The 18,277-nt window shown below is 46.1% G+C and overlaps 1 protein-coding gene across 3 annotated transcripts in view; it reads right to left on the bottom strand.

The window, feature by feature from the left end:
* The window catches only part of LOC132819864 (nesprin-1-like), a 339,003-nt gene that overhangs the window by 112,558 nt on the left and 208,168 nt on the right, over positions 1 to 18,277 (bottom strand). For all 3 annotated transcript variants that reach the window (XM_060831771.1, XM_060831770.1, XM_060831772.1), the window contains 6 exons: positions 17,593 to 17,797; positions 15,271 to 15,453; positions 13,416 to 13,562; positions 8,877 to 9,031; positions 5,051 to 5,198; positions 3,042 to 3,136 (listed from right to left, as the gene is read on the bottom strand). In XM_060831771.1, coding sequence (XP_060687754.1) covers positions 3,042 to 3,136; positions 5,051 to 5,198; positions 8,877 to 9,031; positions 13,416 to 13,562; positions 15,271 to 15,453; positions 17,593 to 17,797 — 933 coding nt within the window. The remainder of the gene's footprint in view (positions 1 to 3,041; positions 3,137 to 5,050; positions 5,199 to 8,876; positions 9,032 to 13,415; positions 13,563 to 15,270; positions 15,454 to 17,592; positions 17,798 to 18,277) is intronic.

Consider the following 18,277-nt stretch of genomic DNA (forward strand, 5'->3'; position numbering starts at 1 on the left):
CGAGTCGAACTGTTCCTCATCACCGTCGGGCACTCTGCGATTCGTTGGAGGTTCATCAGAGCTGAAGAGTGTCGATGAACTGGAAACACAAAGAGATCATTCAGCCCCTCAACCTGCTACAAAAGTAATTCAAGCCTGTTATACAGGAACAGGAGGGGCCCATTCCATCATTCATTTAGATCCTGATTGATCTGCATCTTAATTCCATCTACCAGTCCTTCCTCTCTATTCCGTCATCCCTGTACCAAGTAAATCGCGACCATCAAATTTTACCCCACCCTCTTTCCATGCACTCCAGACCCACAGCAATGTGGCTGACTCTTAACTGCCCTCTGGGCAATTAGGGAGAGGCAATAAATGCTGGCCTGACCAGTGATGCTCTCATCCCATGAATGAATATTTAAAAAAAAACAAAAGCACTTCTCCCGACAGAGCACAGAGATCCAGATTTTGATTGCCTTGCACGAGATTCCCGATAGGATCCGGACCAGCCTCCCACTCATTTTAAGGCACCATACCCATGTCTCGGCACATGAGCAGTGGCTGCAAAGTGAGTTTTGCTCGTTTATTGAATTAAAAGGGACATAAGGAGCAACATTTTCATGCAGAGGGTGATGCATGTGCAACAAGTAAAACTAATGTCATTTACAAAATATCTAACAAACACTACATTGGACAAACCCGCAGAAAACTAGCCACCAGGATACATAAACATCAACCAGCCACAAAAAGGCATGACCCATTCTCACTAGAATCCTTACATACAGATAAGGAAGGACATCACTTCGGCTGGGACAACACATCCACCCTCGGACAAGCCAAACAGAGACATGCACGAGAATTCCTAGAAGCATGGCATTCCAACTGGAACTCTATCAACAAACACATCAACTTAAATCCCATTTAACACTCTCTGAAAAAAGAACAGGAAATGACATCACCACTGGAAATGACATCACCAACCCAAGAAAACCTCAACACATAAATAGAAAGCAGGTCACTGACGCCAGTGCTTCACCGGAGGCTCACTGATGATGTTACCTAGTATGGTGACGAAACGTCTGAAAACGAACCTTCCAATTCAGCAAGCAAACTTATATCTGGCAACTTTTGATTTGAACCCAACTGAGCTAAAGTGCAAACTTTGCCCTCTTGGGGGTGTTTATAACTGAGGGTAACAGGGAAGAGGGATTTCTATGCAACAGGATTAAAGGGAAGCCCCTGCTGCTGGTCAGGGGAGACAATGGCATACTGGTGATATCACTAGACGTTAATCTAGAGACCCTGGCTCATGACATTCAGATTGGGCTCAAGCGCTTCCTTGACAACTGGTGGAATTTCAATTCATAAAATCTGGAATTGAAAGCTAGTTGTGAATCACAGAATCCCTAGAGTGTGGAAGGGGGGCTTTCGACCCATCGAGTCCACACTGACCCTCCAAAGAATATCCCACGCAGACCTACACGCCACATCTTTTCCCTGTAACCCTGCGTTTCCCCTGACTAATCCACGTAACCTGCACAAACTTCGGCGGGTCGGTGTGGACTTGTTGGGCTGAAGGGCCTGTTTCCACACTGTAAGTCTAATCTAATCCCTGAGCACTATGCACAACTTATCATAGCCAATCCAACTGACCGGCACATCTTTGAACTGTGCGAGTTAACCAGAGCTCCCGAAGGAAACTCACAGGGAGACTGTGCAATCTCTACAGAGGCAGTCGCCCGAGGGTGGAATCGAACCCAGGTCCCTGGTGCTGTGAAGCAACAGTGCTAATCAGAGTAACAATGAAACTATCACCAGATTGTTGTAAAAACCCATCTGGTTCACTCATAGCCTTCAGGGAAAGAAATCTGCCATTTGTAACCGGTCTGGCCTACATGTAACTCCAGACCCACTGCAACATGGTTCATACTCATCTGCTCTCAATGGAAATTAGAGGCGGAGCTCAAATGTTGGCGTGGATTCACTGATGAATTCAAGGGGTTCAGAAAAGATTTACAAGGATGTTGCCAGGGTTGGAGGGGCTTTGAGGTCTAGGGAGAGGCTGAACAGGCTGGGGCTGTTTTCCCTGGAGTGTCGGAGGCTGAGGGGTGACTTTATAGAGGTTTATAAAATCATGAGGAGCATGGACAGGGTAAATAGGCAAGGTCTTTTCCCAGGGGTTGGGCAGTCCAGAACTAGAGGGCATAGGTTTAGGGGAAAGATATAAAAGGGACCTAAGGGGCAACTTTTTCACCCAGAGAGTGGTATGTGTATGGAATCAGCTACCAGAGGAAGTGGTGGAGGCTGGAACAATTGCAACATTTAAAAGGCATCTGGATGGGTATCTGAATAGGAAAGGTTTACAGGGATATGGGCCAGGCGCTGGCAAGTAAGACGAGATTAAATTAGGATAAATAATCTGGTTGGCATGGGTGAAGGGTCTGTTGCATTGCTGGATGTCGCTACGACCTTAACTATAGGTTATGGAGAGTCAGTGGAGACTTGCAAGAGACTGGAGGAATGAATAACAAGGCCTTATAAACCAGGCACATTAAATACTGAACAGAAACAGGAAGTGCTTTCAAAACTCAGCAGGTCTGGCAGCAACGTAGAGAGAAAGCAGAGTTAACATTTCGGGCCCAGTGATCTTTTCTCAGAACCTATCTTCCCAGAAGTTGCTGATTTTTCAGCATCCACAGTTCTTTACTTTTATTCCAGCATTAAACTCCAATCGGATTTCTTCATCTGAATTTCTGTGGAACCAGTTTGATTTGAATTACAACAAAATTAATCAGATCTTAACTCATAAAGGTTTATTCTAAATAAAAATAACTGGACAGTGACTACTCTTTGATGTAATGAGAGGGCTGTGAGCTACATTCCCTTTCATTTCCCTTTACAGACTGTTCCTTGCACTGCATGGTCCCTTTAAGGTTGCTGTGCATCTTAACGTGTTCGCTGCTCACACGCTCAGCTTCTGCACGGCAGCACATTCTCAACACAAGTGCAGCCATCCCTCCAGAGCAGCTGGGAGGGAAAACCGACTGCGCGGCTCCTACCTGTCATCAACCTGGCCTTGCTCCAGGAGGCGCTGTCCGTCGCTGATGATGGAGTGCAGGATCTGCTGTCGGCTGAACATTTCCGTCTGGAACAACTGCACCAGAAACAAAAGGAGGGAAAGTAAGGTGGAAAGAACGTGCTGAGATGTCGCATCAGCTCATGTTCGCTCGGAACAGCTCTGTAATTTAGAACAGCGTGGACTCAGATCATGTACGGACACAGAAGGCCCCTTGTCTCCCATGTCTGGTGACGTCTGACTGATCGGTTTTGTTTCAGCAGTTAAAGAAACAATGGGAGAAACTCCCTCAACTCTTCTCCTAACCCTCCTGAAGAGCGGAATTTCTCAACCACAGGGAGGCGCTGCTAACAGCGTGGCACTCCCTCAGTACTGTGTCAGAAGTGGTTGCCTATGGTAGGCAATCAAGTCTTTGGAGCGGGACTTGACCTCAGAGAATGGACCAATTAATGCAATGATAGGTTTCCCGAGGGGGGCAGGGAACGGACACTCAGAGGGAGCTGCGTCCCATCCTGTTGCTGTTAATTTTTAAGACATCAATTGGATTGATAGTGGGCGCAAGGAACACATAGAGACTGGCACAACTTGACATAGATACCCAAGGGCAGCACAAACAGGAAATATAAATGAATAGGCACCTCAGGATATCCACCTAGTGCCAGCAAACAAAAGGGGACTGTGCTCCTGGATTCCAGACAGGAAGCATTATGCTGGAAGAGTTTCACCCAACCACCTGTCTTATTCACAGCTTTTTACCCCAATGCACCATGCTGGGGCAACACTGGCAGTAGGTAACTGATGCCCATCCCAAACTGCCCCACTGCACAGTGTAGTCACATGTAATTCAGACCAGCAGATACCTTTTCAGAACCAATGGGGATTTTATCACAATCCCAGGAGCTCACATGGTCAGTTGGAATCACAGAATCCCTACAGTGCAGAGAGAGCCATTTGGCCCATCGAGCCTGTACTGACCTTCTGAAGAGCATCCCATCCAATCACTATCGCCTCCTGGCTAATCCACCTAGTATACATGTCCTGGCTACTATGGGCAAGGTAGCATTGCCAATCCACCTAACCTGCACATGTTTGGGCTGTGGGAGGAAACCACAGCACCCAGAGGAAACCCATGCAGACATGGGGAAATATCTGAACTCCACACAGACAGTCGCCTGAGGCTGGAATCAAACTGGGGTCGCTGGTGCTGTGAGGCAGCAGTGCTAACCACTGAGCCACCGTGCCGCCCCTAATTTCCTGGTGCCAGACCACATGTTATTGAATCCACAGAATTCCATCTCACAACTTGTCGGGAACCTCTCGGCTGAGAGTCCAGGGACAAGATCGCTTGGCTACGATGCCAGGTAGCAGGATGTTTGACCAATGTCCATGGGAATGAACTCAGTACAGATTTTAGACTCTACCCAGTGCAAAGAAATGAAAACCCAGAGCCAACTGTTGTCACATGGTCATTGACGGGCAGCCCGTTAGCTCAGCGACCTAGAGTCTCAGGTAAGCACCGACAGTGCTGCGTTTCCTGTTCACGCTGAGGTACAGACCCCTCGCCTGGACTAGAAAATGGGATGGATGTTCACCAATAGGTCTGTTGTACTGGATTAAATAATTAGGGACTGGTTGGCTCATTAACGTTGGAGTGTAGCGATATCTAAAAGTCCCTCAGAGGGCAGTCTTGGCCATCCCTGAACTCAGGATCTCTGCCAGTGCAGATATTATAACTCTGCTGTTCAATGTCGCCCAATGAGGTCTGACATACGGTATCCAGGGATCGAGCATCTCTGGCATTTATTTCCAATTGCTGGGCTGGCTCAATCGGCCAACACTGGGTCCTGAGGAAATACTGGTGAAGCTTAGCGCCATGGTGCTGATGCAGGAGTTTAACCGTGTGCTGATGAAGGAACGGTGATAGAGCAGGGTAGTACGTGGAGGCAAACAGACAACTCCCACTGATGCCCGTGGCCCCAGCTCTCCACTTGCCTCATGGGCCCTCTGCTGCTCCAGGAGGTTTTGGTAGTTTCCGGAAATCTCCACTGCCAGGGTTTGCTCGGTTTGGACCAAGAACTCCATCCAGGTCTCACATTTCTCCAGGAACGTCTGGTGCTGAAGCAGGAATGCCTGCAGTTTACTGGAACCAGATTAAAACATTCAATTAGTTTCACACAAAGGCAAAGAAGACCATAAATGTCCATAAAGATCAGATTTACAGAAAGGAGTTATCTGAATGAAATGAATCTGTGACTAAAGCCCAATGGGTGAAATGGCCTCCTTCAATCCTATATGACTGCTGGGACCTTGACTGAGATCATTAGCCACAGATGAGGTCCCAGAAGACTGAAGAATGTTCCGTTAAAAAAAGAACAGAAATAACCCAAGAAATTATAGCCAGTGAGCCTTGTATCAGTGGTAGGGAAATTAGTGGAGAAGGATTTACTCGCATTTGGAAAAGAACAGATTTATTTAGGATGTTCAGTAAGGCTTTATGTGGGGGAGGCCTTCCCTTACAAACTTGATGAGTATTTGAGGAGGTGATATTAATGATTGATGAGGGTAGGGCAGTGGATGTTATGGAAATGGACGTTTTTTGACTGTAGGATTTGACAAGGTCCCCCATGGTGGGCCGGTCCAGAAGATTAAGTTGGCAAATTGGATACAAAACTGTCTTGGTCACAGGAGATAAAAGGTCATTTTCCTGACTGGATGTTTGTGATCAGTGGTGTTCTACCAGGATCAATGCTGAGACCTCTGCTGTTTGTAATATGTATAAAAATCACTTAGATAAAAATATAAGTGGTCTGATTACTAAGTTTGCAGACAACATGAAAATTGGTGGAGATATGAACAAGGAAGGTTATCAAAGGATACAGTAGAATATAGATCAGTTAGAAAGTTGGACAGAGAAACAGCAGATGACGTTTAATCCAACCATGTGTGAGATGATGCATTCTGGGAGGTAAAATGCAAGAGGCAAGTATACAGTAAATGGCAGGACCTTAAGGAGCATTGATATACAGAAGGATCTTGGGAATCCAAGTCCATGGGTCCCTGAAGGTGGTAACACAACTGGATAAGATGGTAAAGAAAGCATACCGCATGCTTGCCTTCATCGTTCAGAGCACTGAGTATAAAAGTTGGCAAATCATGTTGCAACTGTGCAAGACTTTGGTTTGGCCACATTTGGCGTATTGTGTGCAGTTCTGGTCACCACACTATAGGACCTTTGGAGAGGAAGCAAACAAGGCTTACTGGGATGTTGCCTGGTTTGGAGTGCATCAGCTTTAAGGAGAGATTGGACAAACTCAGATTATTTTCACTAGAGTCTCGGAGGTTGAAGGGCGACTTGACATAAGTATATAAAGTTATGAGAGGCATGGGTAGAGTGGATAATTGGAGTCTTTTTCCCTAGGGTGAAAATAGGGGGGCATAGGTTTAAGTTGAGAAGGGAAAAGTTTAAAGGAGATATGTGAGGCACATTTTTGATACGCAAAGGCCTAGAACGTGCTGCCAGGGAGCTGGTAGATGCAACTGTGATAACAATGTTTAAGAGGCATTTGAACTGACACATGAACAAAGGGGGGGAATAGGGGGACATAGACCATATGCAGGCAGGTGGGATTAGTTCAGAATGACGTCAAGGTCGGCAGAGACATGGTGAGCCAAAGAGCTTGTTCCTGTTCTGTACTGTTCCATGTTCTATGGGGAGAATGTCAATCCGTTAAATGGAAATATAGAGTTGTTCCTCTAATGAATCTAGCAACATTGCCCTGGTCCCCATGCCATTTAGATTACTGCCGTTAATTGTTTCTCAGGAGTTGAGTGAATACCATTATCTTGCAGAAATACGACATACCTTCCCACTGAACCTTCTTCCTCCAAATCCTGAAGAGATTTTGCAGACAATGTGCAGCCCCACGAGGAAGAACAGGGTGGTTAAGAAGGTGTTTAGCACACTTGCCTTCAGGCCTTTGAGTATAGGAGTGGAGATGTCATGCTGAGGTTGTACAGGACATTGATGAGGCCTCTTCTGGAGTACTGTGTCCAGTTCTGGTCACCCAGTTATAGGATGGATATTATTAAGCAGGAGAGGGTTCAGAAGAAATTTACCAGGATGTTGCCGGGTATGAAATGTATGAGTTATACAGAAAGGCTGGATAGGCTGGGTCTTTTTTCAGTGGAGTGTAAGAGGTTGAGAGGTGATCTTGTAGAGGTTTATAAAATCATGAGGGGCATAGAAAGGGTTAATGGTTGGTGTCTTTTCCCTAGGATTGGGAGTTTCAAGACAAGGGAGCACATTTTTAAGATGAGAGGAGAAAGATTTCAAAAAGGCATGGAGGTCAAATATTTTACACAGAGGGTGGTTCATGTGTGGAATGAACTTCGCGAAGAAGTGATATATGTGGGCTCAATTACAACATTTAAAAGACATTTGGATAAGTTCATGAATAGGAAAAGTTTGGAGGGATATGGGCCAGGAGCAGGCAGGTGGGACTAGTTTAGTTTGGGATTACGTTTGGCACGGACTGGTTGGACCGAAGGGTCTGTTTTGGTGCCGTACGACTCGATGAGTATGTAAGAAGGATGTGATTGGATTAGATTACTTACAGTGTGGAAACAGGCCCTTCGGCCCAACAAGTCCACACCGACCTGCCGAAGCGCAACCCACCCATACCCCTACATTTACCCCTTACCTAACACTACGGGCAATTTAACATGGCCAATTCACCTGACCCGCACATCTTTGGACTGTGGGAGGAAACCGGAGCACCCGGAGGAAACCCACACAGACACGGGGAGAACGTGCAAACTCCACACAGTCAGTCGCCTGAGTCGGGAATTGAACCCGGGTCTCAGGCGCTGTGAGGCAGCAGTGCTAACCACTGTGCCACCGTGCCGCCCACAAATGTGGTTGTGTTAGAGAGGATGCAGAGGAGATTCACAAGCATGTTGTCTGGGGCTGGAGTGATTCATTGATGAAGAGAGACTAGCTAGGCCGGGGTTGTTTACCTTAAAACAGAGATGGCTGGGGTGGGGAGCCTAATTGAGATGTACAGGTTATGGGGGGCATAGATAGAGTAGAGAGGAAGAACTAAATCCCCATGGTAGAGGTGTCAATAACTGGAGGGACAGTTTTAAGGTAAAGAGGAGATTTGAGGAAAATCATTTTCATCCAGAGGGCAGTATATATCTGGAACTCACTGCCTGAGAAAGGAGTAGAGGTGTGAGTCATCAAAATATTTAAGAACTATTTAGATGAGCATATGGAACACCACAACGTACAAGGTCATGTTTGGAAAATGGGATTAGAAGAGATGGATGTTTGATAACTGGACACGAACACAAATGTGCCGAAGGACATTTTTCCACACTGTAAAATTTCTATGAGATGCTAAAGGTCCCAAGTCTCAAGGGTGCGTAGGGATTCTATAGAGGTATTTAAAATCCTAAGGTGATTCAAATGAAGTTGTCAAAGAGAAATTGTTTTCAATGTATTTAAGGCAATTGTAAAAAAAAACCTCTGAGGAGAAATCTTTGCCGTCTCGAGTGTTTAGGATTTGGAATTCTGGTATCGAGCAGATTAACAAGTAGCACAGGAAATCTCAGTGAAGCCTTCAGTCAGCAAAACCTAGTGATGTTTGGCAGCAATAAGAGCCAGTCCGACAGCTTCCTCTTTCTAAAAGGGGGCCACAGTCTGTCGAATCAGTCCACACTGAGTGAATGACAGAATATTGAGCCTCAGTATCAGTGTGGCAGGGGGTTACAAGTCTGAGATGGTATTCTGCTCATAAGCTGCAAAGTACTGAATTACCTAAACCGCTCTGTGGTCTGAGCAGAAATTGAGGACCAGTGTCTGTTCAATGTTTGCATGCGTTTGATCTCCTTATCGTTCAGGGGTAACCTGTATCCCAATTCATTCAGGCGATCCAAGTCAGGGACTGTACTGCTAAACCTTAGCATTTGGACCTGCAAAATACAAAACAAAAGCACTGCTATCAAATCACCTTTCCACTGAAATCATTGCAGACTGTTTCCTAAATACTGATCAGCGATAACAGATGAGGTGGTTAAGAAGGAATGATTGACTCGTTGGGCAGAATGGCCTAAATTCGGCCTCTATGTCCCATGGTCTTAAGGCCTATGGGATGTTTGCCTTTATTAGTTAAGGCACTGAATGTAAGAGCAGGGGGTTATGATGGAGCTGTATATAACATTAGTCAGGCCACAGTTGGAGTACTGTGTGCACTTCTGTTATCACACTGTAGGAAGGATGTGGTTGCACTAGAGAGGCTACAGAGGAGACTCACCAGGATGTTGTCTGGGGCTGGAGTGATTCAGCGATGAAGGGAGACTAAATAGGCTGGGGTTGTGTCCCTTACAGCAGAAATGGCTGAGGCAGGGGGCAACTTCATTGAGATGTACAAAAACATGAGAGGCATAGACAGGGAGAACTAAATCCCTCAGTAGAGCGATCAGTAACCAGGGAGCACCTTTTTAACATAAGGAGCAAAGGGGTGGGGCTTTATGGAAAATCTTTTTTTTTCAAGCCTGTCATTTTGAATAAAACCTAGAAATGAGGCTCTACTTCAGTCAGGTGAGAGGAGGCTCTCAGTTCACAGGGATACGGAGACTGGAAAGCAGCCGTTCACTTTCTCATCAATGGGAGTTCTTCATCATCCGCATCGGATCGGCCCAGATACAACTGTGGCTGTGCAGTCTTTAACTGGAAACCATTTTACACCCAGGATTTTACCCCGTGACGTAATCACAGACGGCAAGACCAGGCCTCTCAGCGTTGGTGATTTGTTTAATGCCACACCCTGTTGGGTGTCATAGTTTCAAGGGCTCCAGCAGCTTTGCTTCTGCTCATCTCTATACCCTCGCCCTACCCTCCAAACCCCTACACATCCCTAAGTTTCACTGCTTCACCAGTGGCAGATGTCCCATCATCTGCCTTGACCCTGAGTCTGGACATCTCACTGTAAATCTAGCAGCTTCTCCACCGCCCGTCTCTCTTCAAAAGGTGTACTGCTCTGAACAGTATTTCCGCTGCTTGCTTTGCAAGTCAATTATCGGTTGATAATATAACAGTGAAGCACCTTAGGGTTAAGTTAAAGGTGCTAGACAAATGCAAGTTCTTCTTCCTATTGCTGTTGTCTTAGCATTTTAAAGAAAAAGTTAAATTTTCAGTACATTTCAAGTTCACAAGCAAACCTGAGTGTATGGACAAGGACCTGAGAATCCAACCATCGAGTTATACAGCAAGGAGACAGACCCTTCAGTCCCACTCGTCCGTGCTGAGCAGGTTTACTAAACTGACTGAGTCCCATTTGCCAGAATCCCTCTAAACTCCTCGTATTCATGTACCCATCCAGGTGCCTGTTAAGTGCTGTAATTGTACCAGCCTCCACCACTTCCTCTGGCAGTTCATTCCATACACACGCCACCCTCTGCGTGAAAATGTTGCCCCTCGGGTCCCTTTCCCCTCCTTTACAAACAATTGATCTGTTCCACGTTCGACCACGTACTGCCTTGCGAACAAACGCCTGCCTTTTAGAAGGTAACAAAATCAAAACACCAACTGCCCCGAGTAAAACAGGAGGTCTCAGCTTTGACTGCGGGGATCAAACTGGCTCATAGTGAGAGGGCATGTTAGTGTTATGTCAGTGTCTCAGCTAGGTGCTTCAGCCAACCAGTGTACAACCAACCAGGTGTACAACCATCCAGGTGTACAACCAGACAGGTGTACAACCAACCAGGTGTACAACCATCCAGGTGTACAACCAACCAGGTGTACAACCAACCAGGTGTACAACCATCCAGGTGTACAACCATCCAGGTGTACAACCATCCAGGTGTACAACCATCCAGTGTACAACCATCCAGTGTCGGTCAGCAACCATTAACCACAAGGTATGAATCCGCCCTCCAACCACAAGGTATGAATTCAGATTTCTCCAGTTTCCTCATTTCCCCTCCCCCCACTTTGTCTCAGTCGGTTCCCTCTACTCAGCACCGCCCTCCTAACCTGCAATCTCCTTCCTGACCTCTCCGCCCCCACCCCACTCCGGCCTATCACCCTCACCTTGACCTCCTTCCACCTATCCCACCTCCATCACCCCTCCCCCAAGTCCCTCCTCCCTACCTTTTATCTTAGCCTGCTTGGCTACTCTCTCTCATTCCTGATGAAGGGCTTATGCTCGAAACGTCAAATTCCCTATTCCTGAGATGCTGCCTGGCCTGCTGTGCTTTGATCAGCAACACATTTTCAGCTGTGATCTCCAGCATCTGCAGACCTCATTTTTTACTCAACCATTAAAATAAAGAGAGTATCCTTTTGTTAAAACGCCCTCTTTTCCCTGACAACCCTGGCCTGCAGTGCAGACTGATGTGAGATTTGTGGGATGGATCTATTAACTGCTGTCACTAGGTGCACTATAAAAAGTCACTCCTGCTCTCAGCACACAGAATCCTCTCTGTTCCTACATCCAGTCTCAAGCACCTCTTCACCCCCCATTGCAACATTATTCTGTAGCGACCCAGGGTTACAGGAACACCAAACATTAGAAGGAACAATGCCACAAAAAAAATTGGCGATAGATCTGAGTCAATTTGCTAACGGGACAGCATTTTGTGTTAAAACTGTACTGAACACAGGTTGGCTAACATTGAAGAGAAAAGGGCACAGTCCCGGGTCTCGATATTCGGAAATGGATACAGTGGCAGTGGGCAAGGTTCAACAGAAGAATTCACAAAGATGTCACCAGGGCTTGGAAAAACTGAACAAAGTTGTGCAACTCACCACCCACATGAACTGACTGAGGAAAATGACACAGTGCCTTTCATGAGATGTTAGATAAATACATGAGGGAGTTAGGAACAGAGGGATCTAGGGAGTGGGCGAAGTGAGGTGGCATAGGGTTCAAATGGACATTAAACACCAGCACAGAGAGGTTGCACTGAATTGTTCATTTCTCTGCTGTTAAGATCCACATAAAACGATGTAATATTTCTCACATCCAAGCTTTTATCTCATTTACCCCAAGCACAAGATTCGGTTACTTTAATTAAAACCAAGTACAGCTGGAAAGGGCACACAGGGAGGGGGCAATGGGAGGTAATGGAAATGGGCAATTGTGAAGTGCCACTCATATACCACCCGGAGTGATCTTCTCTTCAGCTGGTTCGATCCTGCCCGAGACCAGTTTCCCCCGGGTTAACAGGCTGGGCACAGTTTCCAATTTAAATATTCCTGCAAACTCCTGCCTGTGCTGAAGCCTATTCTGTCGGAGCTGTCCCCCACACACAGTGAGGAGGCACCACAGCGAGGTCTCTGTGCACAGGGTGGGATGGAAAGGTGGATCAATGAGAGGTGAGTTGTCCGTGCCTGACATGTCAGCTCCGAGCGACAACAAAGAGCAATTGGTGAAAAGGTGTGCCATATGAATGCAGAGAGTGCCAGGGCAGGGATGGTAAGGGGAAGGAACAACACAGCAGTTACCAGGTCTGCACCAGCAGGAAGGGGCTGATCACTCCTGGTCACTTCATACCTCACGCAGAAATCATGGGGAGTGTTACCACACAGTGGCATTCCCTTCTGCTAATTAAACCCAGAAAAGCTCACCTCACCCCTAAGCTGTTAAAGTACGAGTGACAGAGAACTACAAAATTCCAGTATTTGAAGAAAAAAAATACCAATTTGTTCTTTACCTCAAAGTGAACATTAAACAATAACTATTTACAACTCTAAGCCCCCTTTCTCTTAACTACTACTCTATAACTAAGCCTGCAACTCTATAACTATATACTGTTCTGATAAAAACCTGTATTAAATTGTATCAACTTAATTTCAAAACCACACAGTGGCTATTATCGTCAGTGTCAGTATTCCTCTGGCTGTAGATCTCCCCGGGTCATCTTAGGTCTTTTGCTGCAAAGGTGTTTCATATGAAAGAGGTACCTTTGATAGAGAGTGTGTTGCTAGCAGTTACTCTGGCAATGTCAGTTGGTCTCTCTCTGGCTAACTGTCAAAATGTCAGCTTCTTTATACCTGAGCATCGGATCATCTCATTGGTTCGATGTTGGCAAAACAATAAATTCAAAATTGATTGGTTTTTAGTATCCTGGGGTATAATTCAAACTGATTGGTTCAAATCTAATTGCAAAAATAGCAACCAAAACTCAGGTATTTGTTGCACAGCCAAATGTTACATGTTTTCAATTTTCCTGTACACTCTGAGACTGATAGTCAGTCACATGACAGGCAGCTGCAAGCTCTCAGTGCAAAACAGCTTTCACTTTCTCTTAAAGGTACAGTACACCTTTACCTTCATAACAGGGAGAAACTTACTTTCAGCTCCTCCATTCTGTCCTGGATTATAGTCAGGTCAGACGATCGGTTGGGGTCCTGTGATTTGAGCACCTCGTCAGCCTCCACAATCCACTCCTCCAGAGCTTCCAGTCTCTTGCTGAACGTCTCGTAATCACGAACACCAGCCTGCAGGATGAAGCAACCCCCGTTAGACGCTCTCCTGGTCAACACAGATCCACCCGCGGCCCAGTCGGCAGCACACTCATCCCTTAAGTGAGAAGGTGAGGTCTACTGCCCAGTACAGAGCTGGCAATCCAGTCTGATCCCCCCCCGCCCCACAGCACTGAGCGAATGTCACGGGTGCCACCATTCACTGGAGAAGTGGAAAAAAGATCTGTCTGCCCACTTAGAGGATGTCAAACATCTCACAGCAGAACAGCAGGAGGATACCCTGGGTTCCTGATCAAACTTGATTCCTCAACCAACAGCAATCAAAAACAGGTTTGTTCATGACTCACTGGGATCGCACTGTGCCATTTACACTTTCACACCCTCAGGGGTGGTCCGAAATCCTTTAATGTTATATTCCTGGAGAGAAATACTGAGACCACAGTCCAGAAAAACGTTCACCTTCCAAACAAACTATCCGGTAATTTTGCTCAGTCCTGCTGGTGAGATCCTGGGGTGGATCTGACAAGGTAGTCACGATCCCAAATTATTACCATGACTTCACTTTAGAAGTAGTTTAGTGGCCGAGGGGCTTTGGTATATGCAGAGATCATGAAAGACGCTACATAAATGCAAATTCTTTCCTCCTATCTGAAACACAACTGGTTTATAAGTGCTTGGTTTTCTGTGTCACCTCGATATTCTGTCAATGAGCTGAACTTGTGCTTGGCTTGCCACCAAGATACTTTCAGAAATGTCAAGCAATTATTTTGTAATAGAGAATTAGAGTATTACTGAAAAAGAAAGGACACGTGCAGCTGAAGTTTTGTCTAGTCTTATTCTCGTCAGGACAGAGGCAAGAATATCACATTTCAGAAGGGAACAACAATTTTTACTGCATGGGAAAGGGTGCTGATTGGATGGCAAAATGGCTCTGATGCAATGGCACTAAGAATGCACCATGGAACCACTGTCCCCATGGACTTAAATAGGTGCAATGGTTAAGTGTTTGTTCTTGTTAAGATCATCAACAGGACTCAGTGACATTTCTATAAGCCACAATTTTGTTTCTTATTTGTTCAAGGGAGGTGAGGGGGCATCACTGGCTCGGCCAGCATTTATTGCCCAGCAGGCAGTTAAGAGTCAACTACATTACTGTGGGTCCGGTATCACATGTTTGCCAGACTAGGTAAGGATGGCAATTTCCTTCGCTAAAGGGCATCAGTGAACCAGATGGGGTTTTCTCCAACAATTGACAATGGATTCATGGTCATCGTTAGACTTTTAATTCCAGATTTTATTTAATTGAATGGTGAGATTTGAACCTGCGTCCCCAGAACATTCCCGGGACTCTGGATTAACAGTCCAGCGATAATACCACTAAGCCATCGTCTCCCCCTTTTGAGGCACAGGCTTCTGTAAGCTGAAAGACGTGAGGTGCTGCAGCCTTTCTGAAACAGAGAACTTGGGGACAATAGATCCTTGCTATACTCTCCATGGCGATGCCTCCACCAATCAGAGGCCAACTTTCCAACCAATCAGCATCCTTCTCCTGTGCAGTATAAATGCTGTGCCTCTTGGGGAAATCTGGCATTCTTGCATCTGTGTCCTGATGGCCGAAAGACAACACGTGTTGACGGCAAGCCTTCTTTCACAGCAACACAAAGGAAATGTCAATTAAATTGTGCTAAAGCCAAGGTGGCTATAGCAGAAGTAAGGAGAGTACCTGTAGCACACAGCGCTGCCTACTGAGAGCGTGTTCCAGAGTGGACAATCGCTGGCTGAGGGACAGTTGGTCAGACTGAATAGCGGCCGCTGCTGAAGAGTCCACCTGCTGCCTCATCTCTTCCCCCAGGTCAGACAGGACATGAAGAGAGTCCCGCAGTTTGGCCAACTCTTCCAACAGGGCCTGTAGTTGCAATCAGAGAAGGGAGAGAGAGTATTTCACACAACAGCATGACTCCATGTTGGTACAAATGAACGGTCGCGTTTCACCCCAAACCCATCACCACCACCCACCTTCTCCCACCCCAGGTACGCCTTGCCTGATCTTGAACCTTAATCCGTCCTTCGCAGCACAAGCCAATTCATCTCTGTCTTGAACGTTTCAACTGATCTAAACCTATGATTCCACTTGTGGGGAGTGGGTTGCTAATTCCCACCAACTACCTGCCATTACTTTAAGATAACACTTAATGTTCAGTATTTATCTTCCAAAGCTTTTGGGGAGTCTGAGTTCAGGTGGAGATTCCATGGAATGTGAGAGAAGCGAGGGGGGGGCCATTCAGCCGACGGGATTTATTACCCACTCTTTCCCCTCTCTGTTTAAGGTCATAGAATATTACAGCACAGAAAGAGGCCCTTCAGCCCATCAAGTCCATACAGGTCATCAGGAACCTATTCTGCTGTAATTCTATTTCTCAGCACTTGCTCCATAACCTCGTACGCTACGGTGCTTCAAGTAAAAAAAACAACTTATCAGGATATAATTCCATTTCTTTCTTTCTGATGTACTTGCCTGGTTTCCCCTTAAATCACTCACTCACTGCTCTATGGTAATATTCGTGTTGGGCAGTTTACTGACTGGTGCAGAGAAGGCAGCTCGAAAATGCATTAACTGCTGTCGAAGCTGGAAGCCCTGCCAACAGGGGTTGTTTTGCACACTCATCTAACACACAATAGAATAATGGTGTGTTTCTGCAGAACCTGCATTTCTCAGAGAAGTGTCATTTGGCAAGGGGGTACTGTGGTGTAATAGGTAGTATTTCTGCACCCCCGTGAGCTGAAAGGGTAACCCACTTTAAGAAAAAATAATTTGATTTCAATGGGAAAACATTCGTTTCCAGAAATCATGTCCCTTTACAATGTTCTACAATGGGCGGCACGGTGGCTCAGTGGTTAGCACTGCTGCCTCACAGCACCAGGGTCCCAGGTTCGAACCCACCCTTGGATGACTGTTTGTGTGGAGTTTGCACATCCTCCTACTGTCTGCGTTATATGGATTGGTGGATTAGCCATGCTGATCCACCCAGGTTAGGGTGGACTGGCCGTGCTAAATTGTCCATTGTGTGCAGGATAGGTGGGTTAGCCTGGGAGATGCATGGTTATTGGATTAAGGTGGGGGGTGTCCAGGCAGGATGCTCTTCGCAGGGTTGGTGTGGACTCGATGGGCTGAATGGCCTGCTTCCACACTGCAGGGTTAACATCTGCACATTTCTGCTCAATGCAAAACAGATTTTAGTAATTATAAACTTGGAACAGGGTTGATAAAGAACCAGAAACAACGAGTGGACTCTTCAAAGTTCAATGAATAGTTACCTTTGGAACGCACTCCCTGACCATTGGACAAATACAATGAGAACTTCCAAAAGGTTACGGGCTGAATACTCGCAAAGGGAAAGGACTCCAGGGAGATGGAGGACAGCGAAGCAAATGGAAGTAATTGGACTGCATTTCAAAAAGAGGTGGCTCAAAATCAACAGGCCATCTTCTGCGTGGAGCTGTCATATTCTTATTGTTTTTGATGAATAAAGGGAACCAGGGACTGACCCATTACATATTCCAATTTGGGGCAGCACAGTGGCTCAGTGGTTAGCACTGCTGCCTCACAGCGCCAGGGTCCCAGGTTCAATTTTGGCCTCGGGTGACTGTGTGGAGTTTGCACGTTCTCCCCGTGTCTGCGTGGGTTTCCTCCCACAATCCAAAGTTGTGCAGGGTAGATGAATTGGCCAAGCTAAGTTGCCCATTGTGTTAGGTGCATTAGTCAGGGGGAAATGGATCTGGGTGGGTTGCTCTTCGGAGGGTCGGTGTGAACTGGTTGGGCCGAAGGGCCTGTTTCCACACTGCAGGGAATCTAATCTTTAAAAAAAATGCAGCTTAACTCTGCTCTCCAGATCCAGGTCTCGTGCAACGGAATTCCACTGAAATGGTCCACCGTGGATTTAAAGTAACAAGTTACTGTTTGTTTTTTACCTAAAAGGCATTAACGCAAATTCTGGTCCTTTTTGTGTTAAAACTCTGCACCGATTGTTGTGTCTATAGTACTCACATCACAGTCCTGAATCCAATTTGTAACCTCCTCCTCAGCGATATCTCTGTTTGCAGCTTTCTTAATCAACTCGTTGCTTTTGTCCTCCTGTTGTCGCACTGTAACTGAGCACTGGCCCGAGTAATCCCTGTACTTCTGCCAGAGCTGAAGGAGAATCTTGCTGGAGTGAAGTTGCTCCGCGATATCTTGAAGTAGATTATTCCAGCTGATGTGCAGAAATGAATTGCACTCGTTAGGCCATTTACAGGGAACAAAATTAACCCTGGATTAACATAGGATACCAGTAGTGGAGTCTGCAATACAAACTCTGCGTTGGAACAGAATTATAAGAATTTTACCTTTATGGTTTACTTTAATTTGGAGGAGGAGAACTGTTCGGCAGCAGAGAACTGAGGAAGGCGATAGTGCGCTTTTAAAAAGCCAGTTAATGAAACTCATTTTGTGTGGTGTTTACACAGCTGCTTTGTTCAAGTGTGGGGTCATTTGTGGACTGCTGTGCGTGTCTGTGAGAGTCAGCTAGCAACAAGTTGCTGATTGGTCTGTGAAACTGTGACCAACACTTGTAGAAGACAAAGACTGATAACAACTACCTGATTGGCTCTTGGGCAGTAGACAGCTTGTGGGGGTTGAACAATGTGGCAGAAGCCTTTGGACCACTAAACATGTGACACAGCGAAAGTGAAGG

This window comes from Hemiscyllium ocellatum, chromosome 10, assembly GCF_020745735.1.
Source record: "Hemiscyllium ocellatum isolate sHemOce1 chromosome 10, sHemOce1.pat.X.cur, whole genome shotgun sequence".
NCBI classification, from domain to species: Eukaryota; Metazoa; Chordata; class Chondrichthyes; order Orectolobiformes; family Hemiscylliidae; genus Hemiscyllium; species Hemiscyllium ocellatum.